General features: G+C 36.6%; 2 protein-coding genes across 2 annotated transcripts; one reads left to right on the forward strand and one right to left on the reverse strand.

Annotated features, from left to right (window-relative positions):
- Positions 1–3,983: 3,983 nt before the first annotated feature.
- On the reverse strand, positions 3,984–6,322 carry LOC124443988 (ADP-ribose glycohydrolase ARH3-like). The gene is made up of 3 exons (XM_046994550.1): positions 5,728–6,322; positions 5,423–5,601; positions 3,984–4,619 (listed from the first exon to the last, which is right to left on the reverse strand). Exons 1-3 carry the CDS (start codon positions 6,262–6,264, stop codon positions 4,202–4,204), a joined length of 1,134 nt encoding a protein of 377 aa, XP_046850506.1. The 5' UTR covers positions 6,265–6,322; the 3' UTR covers positions 3,984–4,201.
- Positions 6,323–9,771: 3,449 nt separating this feature from the next.
- LOC124444276 lies at positions 9,772–12,274 on the forward strand. The gene has a single exon (XM_046994852.1). The coding sequence runs from the start codon at positions 10,760–10,762 to the stop codon at positions 11,648–11,650; it is 891 nt and encodes a 296-aa protein (XP_046850808.1). The 5' UTR covers positions 9,772–10,759; the 3' UTR covers positions 11,651–12,274.
- The last annotated feature ends 1,005 nt before the right edge of the window (positions 12,275–13,279 follow it).

The following is a 13,279-nucleotide window of genomic DNA, read 5'->3' on the forward strand; positions in this document are numbered from 1 at the left end:
CAAAGTACACTGATTGATGTGGTTATTTAATTTTCCAAAGCGTCCGCAAAGTAATTGAGCCTATTTACGCTCACAAAAACTAAAACATAAACGACCCCATTTGCAGACACTGCACAAATTGACTATTTACCCAAACCCGTCATCAATTATCTTTATGGAAACATCAGGCACACATCCAATTTACTGTACCATTGTTTTCCATCATTAATTTCATGCAGTTTGGGATTAGTGGGGCAAAATGAAAAAACAATTGTAACTCTGTTTGTATCGCTTGTTCGTTGTCGTGACGACATTAATGCTTGCCTATAGTGTATTGTATTATGATCGTGAACAAAACGTCCCTTGGTGTTGAAAAAGGAATGGAAACAGGTGATTTAGTGTTGAAAAAGGAATAAGAGAGTATGGAGGAGAAACTTATTGATATGTGATAAACCTGTATACCTTATGCCCAAGTATAAGATTCGCAATTAAGCCAGCCATCGTTATTGATTGTACATGTGTAAATAGGTACTGCATGCCCTAGCCCACAAGAGCGTTTACATTCTCCCTTAGTTGCGGAAAATCACATAAAATAGTGCAAATAAAGACAAAGCTACATTCGTTGTTAATCAACTAGTGTCATGTGATGTCGGTAGGGCGAAATAAATGCAGGCATGAAAGATTAAAGGTAGAGAGAAGAGAGACATTTCCTAGAACGTACATCCTGATCTGTTTGAACGAATAACAACGAGCAGACGGTAATTTTTCTCATAAGGTTCACGGCATTATTGTTTGCTGTTGCAATCAATCAGACGACCAAATGGACTCTTTCATACATTAGACCTCTCCCGCGGTTCGATAAATATTTATTCAAACCAGAAGGTGAAAAAATGACAAAACTTCACTTAGTAACTCGGACAATTCTACGTAATGGGAATTCAAGCGGAAACACAGAGTAAATGATGATTTGAAAGCCGATCACCCTGAATACACCATAAATTTTCAGGCAAATCATTTCGTTAGCTATTTTTGGCATATTTTAAATCGCAGCGAGTTGGATCGAGAATGAGCTTTTAAAAGTTTTACCCAAATGATTATTTAATGAGGTTCAAAAGCAAAATTTTCAACTTCCATATCTAAGAAGACTCGAATGAAAATTTAGCCTTCATTGTGAAATTAATCTAATTAGCTACGTTTGCGCTGAAAATCGGTCGGTTCAAGAATGAAATCAATTGTTCGATACAGTTCAAAGGAAGCAATTCGAAGTTTTTAGATGGACAAATAGATTTAATTATAGTCAAAAAAGTTTCATTTAAAAATTTGAATTATAGTTTGACGTTAGACTTTAAAAAACACACATTCCCGCCGAAACTTGTTTTTTCAATAAGTTGCAGTCGCTCGAAGACTGAGATGGTTTTCGGACTGAACGCCGATTCAAAAGCGTAATCAGGCGAAACAATTCGAACATACTTCTCTATTAACTGAATTAACATTCTAATTGACAAAAATTCTCACTTTTTGTCTTCTTTTTATCACCCCCAAGGTCCAAAGTTTCCACGTCTAGTTTTTGGCGGTGATAATGGACAACATCCGCACAATACTAAAACAAGACCAATCAAAATCCGCGAATGACACCATATGCTATAAAAGCAGCGAGAAAACGTATCGCTGTAACTATTTAGTCAGTTACACAAAATCTACTTCGAAATTTTGCACAATAGGCGAAAGATGAGTTCTCGCGTTAAAGGAGACGTACTTTACATACGAACATAAGGTTGCTTTATTTTACCATTAAAGCAGCACGACAAACCGGAACCAATTAGCGAATGCGCCAAACTGACTATATTTCTCATTAGTTTGTATTAACCAGCAAATGTAAACTATTGTACACATATTGCATATCCTAATTGATTCTGACAAGTCACTGCTTGAATGTGAGTGATAATGTATTAGTAGCAAACAAGAAAAAAGCAAAAATTCGCTGAATGATGTTAAAACCTTAGAGTGAATGAGCGAACAATCATTTGATCGGTTTTTCCTTCCTTGACTATTCACAGAAGGAGAGCTCCGCCTCGTTCCTTAATTGATAAATGGCAAACTTACGATGTATAGCAGTATTGAAACTGACAATCTTATGGTTGAAACAGTCTTCAAAGAAATAAAGATAAACAATGTTAAATAGACGTGACTGATGCGAACCTAAAAACGACCGAATAAGAGTGCAATTCTGAGCAAACTTTGTGTTTGACAAAAGTCATAATTTACAAGAGAATTTACGTTAAAAAACCGAATGGAGGGGAGGGTGAGACTATTTTCAAAAAGCTTTGTCGTGCTTTGCCTTTAAACATAAAGATGGTTCAAGTCTTACATAAATGCACCACTGATTTTGTAACAAGGCAATTCAAGAAATTCTGGCCAACGTTAGAGTTACAATTAGCTATTTCGAAAACTGCAGGGAGTCTGGGTACAAACAAAACTTGAATAGGATTATGGTACTGTTTGCATTGGGGACGCACAATTTTTCAAATAATTATGTTACAAACACTGTAAACATTAACAAACAGTACATTCAAGTAAGATAAAAAAGATTATTAAGTGAATTGTTGCTTAAAGCATTTGTATTCTCCAGTTTTCCTGAACATCAGCACAGGGATTTCTGTTGAAATCACCATTGACTTTAGAAAAACTTGCAATGCTATTGCTCTTTTTACATTTCTGTATAGTTAACACCACCAGATCTTATAAGCAATTCACCAATGTTTATTGAACGATCTTTATTTATATACATCTATTTAGTTGTAAGGCAAATTCTATTACAATTAATTCTTGTGAATATATTACAATTTCGGACATTTCTCGTAGTATATTAATAAGCTACGGGCGTAAGCAAGCGTCTTCCAAAACAATACCATAATGCTTCACGAGCTATAACTGGCACCCAAACTTCCAGTTTTCGAAGAAGCTTATAGGTTTTATATTATACACTCAATGTGTGCTTCCTCGGGAAATATTGAGTTTTATTTTCCAGGAGAGTCAATGTTTCCTGGAACGAAGTTAAGAGAAACGTTACGCGAGACTCGAGAGAAAACAAAACTCACCATTTCCCGAGGAAGCGTACATTAAAACAGAGATCATAGATTTCGACAGCTTAAGAAATACCATCGTCTTTCCGTGGAGATCCTTCCATTGCAAAATACTATAAGGGTGACCATAGCATTTTTGGTCGACTTCCAAGTGTTTTCCGAATCCCTTTTTTCTATTAATAGTTGAATGTCGTCGCTTAACAAACTTGAGTAACATTTTCTTAGTTTTCGATACCATAGCTGTTTTATTTATGATATCAAAATAAGCAGACAACAATTTTTCACTTGTTTCCCAGAGGGGATACATTGTATTTATTTTAAGTCATGTGATTATGAATGAACCAATTATAATTTACCACACACCGCACTTATTTAATAATGAAAGATATATTTGTGATTTTGTTCTAATGGATGAGATCTTATAACCTTCTTTTTGACGTTTGTCAGCTGTGTTCTAGCATAGTTTGTTTCAGGTAATCTTCACAATTTTGTTGACAGTACTTGTAGTGTTATAAGGCCTGTCGTCGCAGTCGAAAGAAGGCATTTGCATCTTTGGTCCGTTATTACCAAAGCAAATGTTCGCCATAATTTATAGTAAATATACAGAGCCTCCATGTCATCGAAAGAAGGCATTTGCATCTTTGGTCCGTTATTACCAAAGTAAATGTTCGCCATAATTATAGTAAATATACAGAGCCTCCATGTCATTTATATTTTCAGAAGCGCAAATCATATTGCAAGAAAAGTCTTGCAGTTTTTTTCCAAAAGTACATATATCTGACAAAATCATGCATAAATTACGTCATGGACATGCATAATTAATCACACAACATGGAAAGATACGGGCTTCGTGGGGTTATGATCACCCTCACCCCTATATACCAACTATACATCGGTAAATTAAAGCTGTTCTGCATCAAATTCGTGTTTAGTATAATATTTATTAAAAAATTGCTGGAATATAATGTACGTATGTGGTTATGTGATTGATAGTGAATATCAAAATACATAATCAAATCTTGATTAATTACAGAGTCGCCACTTAAATAATTACAATGATACCCACAACTAAACCAACTAATAATCACACTTTTCTCTTAAGACGATATTAGTTAAACCCAAAACATCAAGATAGACATCTATTTATCCACGACATTCTGAGGATGGTTCGCTTCAAAGGCAATGTTATAAATTTCATCAGAATACTCGCACATTTCTTGTGCACCCTCTGTAACATCCAGCCACAGCTGTGGTATGTGTTCATCCCCCCAATAGGCACCAGCTATTGCTCCAGTCATTGAGGCAATAGTATCAGTATCGCCTCCAAGAGACATTGAATAAAACAGGGCATCTTTCATGCAAGTTTTTGACTTATGAAGAAATGCGTAGATAGCAGTAGGTACAGCCTCTGCCGCTCTAATGCCATGTCCGAGTGTATCAATCACACGTTGGCGGTTTGAATCGTCTTCATGTTCCACAAGTAGTTGTTTTACATGTCGTAGTTGAGTAGTGAACGATTGAGTGGCTTCTTCATCGTCAACATGACAAATGTCATCACTAAAAGTTTAATGGCGATTATAGCTTGACGTGAATAAGATTAAAGACAAGAATGAGGGAAAGTATTGGAGACGAGAATGGGGAGATTTGACAAGAGGGAGATGGAGGAAATCCGAGACGAGAAATTGAGACAGAGAGACAAAAGAGGAGGAACAAAAGGGGAGATCAAAAAGGGGAGAGAAAGAAAAGAAGAGCATCAGAACAAAAGGGAGAGATGGAGACAAAAAACAGTCAAAGGAAAAGAGGATCAAATCGAGAGAGAAAAGAGAGAGAAATCATCGGATTTCAAAATCGAGAAAGAAATCGAGATCGAGATTTCGAGAGGGCATCGATCAAAGAGATCGAGATCGAAGATCGAGACAAAATCAGACATCGAGGAAAATGAAGATTTCAAAGAGGATCGAAGAGATCAGTCGAGAAGTCGAGATCCGAGATCGAGAAATCGAGATCAAGAGGGGAGAATTCGAAGATCGAGAAGAATCAGAATCGAGAAAGGAAAATCAGACAAAGGAGAAATCGGATCAGAAAGGATGGAGAAAAGAGGAAGCAGAGGAGAGAGATCAAAAGAAAGAAGGGAAGAAGATGAGACAAAAAGGGAGAGTATTGAGACAAGAGAGAGATTGGAGACAAGAAGGGGAGAGTATTGGAGACAAGAAGAGGGGAGAGTATTGGAGACAAGAAGATAAGGCTGACAAGGCAACATGAAAACAATGAAAAGAAAACCAAAGAGCCACATAAATCAAGGATCTAGGATATCGTCTCAGAGATCTATGATATCACACACATCATGAAGTAATACTTACTCAATTTTGCTCTTATTTTCCAAATCCTTTGCTACAGAGATAAGTTTGTCAATATAGGCTGAGGTGTCAAGTTTTCCAAGTGGTGTATGTAGAGATAAATACACTGCAACTGCTTGAAGGACAGCACCTTCAACACCAAGAGTGTGCGCATGAGTAATCAATGCCTGTTCTCTTGCTGCCTAAAGATCATAACTTTACAGCATAACTGAACTAAACATTATAAGTATTGTAAGCAAAACTTACATTTTCAGGAATAAGGTTTAGAGCCCTTGATTATGTTCAATATGCTAACTAAAAATACTCACTTTCTTAACTTCCTTAACGTCATTTTGATAAAATAATGCAAACGGTGCAACTCTCATGGCAGCCCCGTTACCATAGGAACCAGTACCATTGAACTGATCTCGTGCTGGTGCTTTCACATCTTCTAACGTTTGCGACCTCAATTTATCAAATACCGTAATAACACCGCCACCGTATCCTCGGCGTGGCTCTGCCATAAAGCTCCGTACAAACTCGTTTGCTAAATGATCAATGTCAAACGCTTTTTTCCTCAATAATGAGCGACAGATAGCCATTGTCATCGCAGAATCGTCGGTAAAGTGAAACAGTTTGTTTGTTTTCATTTCGCGAAGTTTTTCGTTTGAAAACCGATCAAACTCTTCAGACGGGACAGGTTCTTGGAAATACTTACATTCAAACTCTGCACCAAACGCATCACCAAACAAAGCACCCAAAAGACAGCCTTTAAATTTGCTTCGAAAGATATTCTTATGCGCGACCGCCGCCATACTGTATATATGAGCAAGTAATACTACATGCATGCGGTAGTAATAGAACATGCATATTGTGTTAAACTTTTATCGAGCTTCATGTAAGAATGATCTAAGGTATTATTGCCTAAAACTATTCTCACATTTCAGAAGTTCAAAACTAAAGTAAAGTTTCTAAAGTAAGCGCAAATATTATAAGTAGTGCCTTTAAAAAAGTCACTGTTTGATTTGAAGACTTCCCACAGTCACATCCATTTCATATCAACTCTCCGACGGAAAATAAAACTGACTCCTACGTGTTGCTTTCAATAAACGTTTTGAAGCGTAATACGGAAGACTTTTTAAGAAAAAGCAGCAATAATTTTTTAAAAGTATTCGTTCGTGATCTTGATATCCTTTCAACACTCTCCTTAGTCTCCCATTGCACTTAGCGCAGGATATGGCAACAGTAACACGTCATGATAGACGACAAAATTATCACATCATAACTTTCGGTTTGTGCTTCAAAATGTCACGAAAACACGCTTGAAACTATCACATTTTAATTCAAATTTGTCGAAACTTTATTTTTTCTCACACTTTAATGAAATTTTCATTGTTTATTACGAATTAGCGATGAATGACAAAGAATAACAACGCAAGTTTTGGCGTGTTTCCGTCAAAACAAACGTAAAAACTTTATGATTGTTGATACAGAAAAAAGTTCTTTCTTTAAAAACAAAAGTAGAGGCTCGTCAAACACTGACATTACACATACACAGCATACATAGCATTTGATTCCACAGTAATTGGTAAAAATGCCTGTGGCAACAGGTAAGGGGAGGGATATTAGGATACAGAAAGAGAAAAGTGCTTTATTTATAGAGGTTTAAGTGCGAGTTAAAATATGAATGGCGTAATGGCGACAGGCTTTAACTCATCTTAAACTGGGTACAACTTAGTAAATTTACGTTTGTATAACATGTCATAGAATCATAAACTATTTATTGGATGAGATTCGAGATGATTTGAAAGATTTTCATGAAAGATTCTTTTAATGTGAAAAGCAAATGCTCGAATTTCTTACGAAAATATCAACATAGCATAGAATAGCACAACATAGCATGACACAGCATAGCATGACATACCATGAACTTAAGAATGAGGAAACGTACTTTTTCTAACTTTTTTAATATTAATGACAGAATTATGTTTTTTCCACATCAATAGATAAATCATTCCAAGAAATAGCTCCATATACTTAAAAAAAACTTTTGAACTTTTTTCCATCGGTCATTATAATATTCAATCGTTCAACAATACATGAGTTAGTAAAAGGAATAGTCTTTGTCATGCTTTTGCGTTGGAAGTGACAATTTCACACACAAGACTATCACAAACAGAAGGCCGGAAATGTTTAAAAACATAATAGAGCATGTTAGTTTTCACTCGATTTAACTCTTCCCGTCTATTGAATAAAAATATTGTTATTGTGGACATGTTTGAAAGTGACGAGACCAGTCAAAACGGATTATTTCAAAAACAATGTTTCGTGTGCTACATTGTTTTGTTAAAAAATGGTTTGCCAACTTTGAACGCTGAAAACAAATTTCATTCAAGTTGTATCATGTTGAGCATTAAATAATCCCCAGGAAGTTCTAAAAAGCGGCAAAAATTTGGGTGGTAAAAAGCGTTTTCAAAACTCAATTATATGCCACAGGTAAAAGTCTACTAAACGACTGCCCTTTGTTGGGGAACCTGAAAGCTATGGCGTCTTAAAAAAATGCTGGAATCTTCAAATGTTCTACAACAACTTACATCCCCGCTTGGGACCAACTAGTGCATAAATAACTGACGTGAAGTTGATGCCAGCACACCCCCAGCCTTCAAAAACGACTGCTGAACATGACAAACAGTCTTCGATTGACGTCACTTCTCTAAATAATAATTAAGAGTCGAAAACTAATTTCTGAAATAAGGAAAAGGTTGGATGGCTTCGACGCAGTTTCGTGGCTTCGACATAATAATGAGCGGTAATGACTTATGGTTATATTGACGTTGACCGTTATCCTGTTTCCTCATTCAAATGACCTTGGTGCGCCGGGATTTCATGCTTGAACACTAAGGTTGAATGCAGTGGCGCTTCTATGGAATGAATTGGGAAGTGATTTTGAGAGGCACTTCATGAGAAATAAATTCATCAATTTTTCAATTCAATATAAATATTTAGTAATGCAATTTAGATAAAAATTTGCCGTCACGTTTATCAATGCAATTGTGACTCCTGAACAACATGCATATAAGCATAGGATGTTTTGTTTATGGCACAAGAGATTATGATTTCTTTTACGTCACTTTATTTCATTGACTACCACACGTCTACTCTATTCTAGATTGCTTTTTCATCTTCTCTTCTCTTCTCTTCTCTTCACCTCTCCTATCCTTAATTATGTTTATACAAGTCGGCCAACTAATATATACGCTCAAGAATAATCCATTACTTAAACGACTTGGGAAAGATTAGTAAAAGCAAAGTTGAGATTACCAAAAAAGAATAAAATATATGTATGCAGATTGCCAACTCTTAAATCTGTCATTCCACTTGATTTGTATAAAACTCAAAATTTGTATTGAGTTTAATGACAGATCATAGGTTGAAGTTCAATGACAGACCATAGGATATATATACATTTTATAAAAATGTATATCATTTATTCTGTAAAACACCAGCTGCACAATCTCATAAGACAGGAAGAAAGAACAAAAACCAGTAGAAAATTTAACAACAATAGCCAATTAATACAAAATTATTTGTGAACATCATGTTTTGTTTTGAATTCAGAAAGAATTCTTTACATGTGTAAATTGACGTCGTTTACAGTGGGGGAGGATGAGGAAAAACGTCAACAATAAGGAAAATTACCGAGAAAATTACGAAATGCTTTCCGTAAGTGACTGCCAACTAAAACGAAAATCAGTTGAGTTCATTCAGGGGTGCATTTTGTGAATAATAAAGCACCTGAATAGGCATTTATGAGTTTTGACAATCAAGAAAACTGCAATGCGCATAAAGTTATAAGTGTATAGCTTTGTTGTCATTTTTCCTTCCTGTCATGTTAGAATCATTAACAAGACTGAAAAATCGTTTCGTTCGTCAGCCGTTCTACGTAAGAAGGTTTGATACTACAGGTCTTAAAATTTTTTCAGAATTAGAAATCTCGCATCCAATTAGCCGGACTTTTCATTACGAAACCATTGCCTAATTTCAGGCTTTCTTAATTAATCTCCTCATTCCACAACCTTGGTAAGTTCACTTCCTAAATGTACTCAAGAAAACCTCAAAATATTACAAGAATTTCAATTTGCATACTGCTTCAGTTACGTGTTGCACAATTCGCTGCTAGTTTCTTTCAGATGTCATGCGCCGAAACCACACATCACAGATGTAAACTATGTAGATTTGACGAGCACATAGGATCGCCCACGCGTGACGCACGCTTCCTTAGATGATATTCAATATTCCACGATATTGCGGCATGTCTAGTTGGGGGGAGAAAGCTGGCTTTGTTGTTCTCACTTTTTCAAAGCAAACCCGGGTACTCGAAAGAATGGGTCGTATATTACTCAAGCGCATTGCATGCTTATTTTCCGTCATCAACACAAAAAGACTAAGCGTTGAAAGGTAAAAGTGTAGACGGTATAGCATCTTACAACTACGTTGCTACGCCGTAAGGTCAGTCTCGTGAGAGGAGGCCCACTTTGGGGTCGAATACGCAGACATTGTTGAACTTAACAGACTCCTGCAAGCACTGGTACGACTTGTTGATGAGATATAATCTAAAACTATTTGCCAAACACCGGAAACGTCTTTTTCAAATTCCACCACTTCCTGTGATAAAGAAATGCTCTTTAGTAACTTTTATTCGCTCTTGCATGCTCAAAGATTTCCATAAGTGTTGTGTATCGTGAACGCGTATGGCAAATCGGTGCGTTGTAAAGTCAAAACAAAGTGCGTAGAAAAGCGAAAGGTCGCTAATGTTAAAGACATATAGCGTGTTGTATAGTGATCAGGCGACACAGTGTTGAAAGCGTGCTGCTGTATTTCACCTTATAGTCTGAATGGGGCATCCTGAGCCATTCGACAAGATTATATTGCCTGACATACTGTGATTTCTCAACAGTTCCACTCTGATAAAACTCGAATTTCAGACGTTAGCGTTATCGCTGTGAATCTGTAATCCTACAGTTACTACATCAGCGATGCAAGTTTGTTACAAATAAAAAGATAAATGAGCAGTTTTGAAACATAGGCAGCAACACAACACATCTGAAGAACCTGCGGGTTCGAGAGCGTTGAAGTTTTGGGAACGAAAAATTATCGGAAGTTCTGTGTAAACCCAGGAAGGAACGAAGAAAGGCGAGCCCATTATTAATACCTTACTTGCTGACATTTCATCCTAATCACAGACACGGTCAGAAGCCCGCTTCATGAACTTCTCTTTGACCAAACTCGATAAATATAGTACGTAGAAAGTATAATACAAACATCTTCTTCGAGTATTGCTTGTGCTGTGTTGACGTATATATGGCCGCAACAAGATTTGAAAGCCAATCAAAGGGCTGGCAAGGTTTTACACAACGTTCTATTGGTAGTCTAAGACCGTTGAATTATGGCGTTAAGTTGGGACGATACAAAGAAGACATAAACTCGTTTGCCGAAGATGATGAATGTATATATTATTCAACTGTTTATGGTAAGGATCATAAACTTAAGCTGGTGAGCAATCCAGGATTTGGAAAGTTCGCTAAACCTCACTCGAAGTTTAAGGACGAAAAACTAAATAAAACTATGTCAACGAAAGTCGATAAGTACGACGCTGAGGATGAAGGAACTTATGAACTTTTAAGTTGTACGACAGAGCAACCACCAGTTTCTCATTCACCGTTTCATACGGCTTTAAGTACTAATCGGGATCGTCATACTCTCGTACCAATGAACATGCTTCGCGCAATGAAGAACGATCTTGTCTCGCAACAGAACACGGGTCGAGTGATGACATTTGAACCGGACAGTTATCGGCCGTACCTATCTTCCGAATATGTGTGTAATAATAACTGCGTTGAAAAGGCGAAATTAACCGGCCATAGTGGCTTTGTTTCGCAACAATCTTCGCACAGCTTGATGAAAAGGGAAGACAGCGAAGAGCTTTTAGACTATTGTACATGTATGTGTTTCGTTAAAGGTGCTTTCTACCACTTTACAAAGGATAACGAGGACGAAGGACAGATTGCTGATGAGCCATGTTCGTGTGCTGGTCCGTTGAGTCAATGTTTACCTCGTTGGTGTTGTCTAAGCGCGTTCTCAATGTTATTTCCCTGTCTTTGCTGCTATCCACCATTGAAGGGTTGTAAAAAGCTGAGGAATCTCGTGAATGAGTCAAAAACGACAGCAAATGAGAAGAAAACAAGCAAATAATGAAATTCCCATTTATCATGTAGCCCTCTATTGATAGCTTGACTGAACTCACAGAGATCAAGAAGATTTAGAAGAGTAATAATGAGAAAATGGTATCCGTAATGGATCAACTCTACGAATATTGATCATAGCCAAGGCGCTAAACTTTTTAACAAACTGTAAGCTATGCACGGAGTTGTCGACAAATGAAATTTCAATGAAGTATAAGACAAATGGCATTTGAAACACATTCTAGCTGCCTTCTTTGTGGCCAAATTTATTTATGTTTATTTTTTAAACGTTTTGGAAGTAATTTATAGTTTATAAATAAAAGAAGGTAGCAGCGTATTGTATTTAACTAGAAAGCAGCGCTTGTCCTGAAGTCTGCAAAGGTTCATCCATAGCACCTTTCTCAGATATATCATTTAGGAGATGCTATTTATCTGAAGTTGTGCGTTTATTTCACGCAAATGCGCGAGCGGCATGATAATATTTGTAGCGAACAGAAATATATATATATATATTAGCTAACAAGCATGCTTGCCATTTTGTATAGTACTTGTCCTTCTTGTACATAACTGTATATATTTAATGAAGTATCTGTGATACTCTACCGATGTAAATAAAATGAATTCCACTGGGAAACTACAAACGAAAAGTTACTTGCTTTGCAAAACGACAAATGCCCTAACGTTAGAAATGATTTGAAACTGGACACATGTAATGACAAGCGCTTGAAAAATATAACCTTTGACTTGATAAGGCCTAAATTGAGGTTAATTTTGTAGAGATAGTACATGGAAGTTTTGCATTAGCGACAACAGTCATACTATAATTGTTAGAAGGTCGACCTCTAACTCTACATTGAATCGATTTCTTTTTCTTCAAGGCTTTGCAACATTGCTTATAATTCGGTGAAACGGCACTTTAATTTTATCCTCATTCTCAACGAAGCAAAAGTTTTCTAATTAAGATTGTGACCTGAGATCCTAAAACACGTTGTATTACATGCGAGTGACATGAGGACCCACGTTTTTCGTCTAAACTTCTATAAGCAAGTCAAAAGAACAAAATATTTATGAACTACTAAAATTCTTTTACCAACTTAACAATTTTACTCTTCTGTCTACAAAAACACGCCACCTCTACTATTTACAGTGAGCACACATATAGGCGGGAGTTTGAAACCGTGTAACAGATACTTTCTGTATGAGGTGCGATGTTTTCTTTGAAAAAGATTGTTCCTGTCTCAGGAGACGAAATATTTACTAAAGAAATATCAAAACACACAAATCCACATTAGTTTTGCTTAGAAAAGCCACGAAAAGCCGACGGGTCAACAAGCTATAATGCCCTGTAGAACGATGCTTGGAAGAAAGCCAGAAGATTTTTGTGGCTTTGTCGAGGTGCCTGTATAGTATAGACCAGAAGAGACAGTTACTTGTCACCATTATATGGCATACGGTCATTTCCTATATAAACAAACGTTGGACCGGTGCACGACACTTACACAGCAACAAAAGGCAAAAATTGCCCTTCAGTAAGTTCAACAGCGATACAACGTCTTAAACTAATAACATTGAACACAGAGGATGCGCTGTGGCGATAATTAGCCATTTGTGTAAAGAATGCCTTTTCATTATAAATCCG

The sequence above is a fragment of the Xenia sp. Carnegie-2017 genome, unplaced genomic scaffold (assembly GCF_021976095.1).
Source record: "Xenia sp. Carnegie-2017 unplaced genomic scaffold, XeniaSp_v1 HiC_scaffold_21, whole genome shotgun sequence".
In the NCBI taxonomy this organism is placed as follows: domain Eukaryota; kingdom Metazoa; phylum Cnidaria; class Anthozoa; order Malacalcyonacea; family Xeniidae; genus Xenia; species Xenia sp. Carnegie-2017.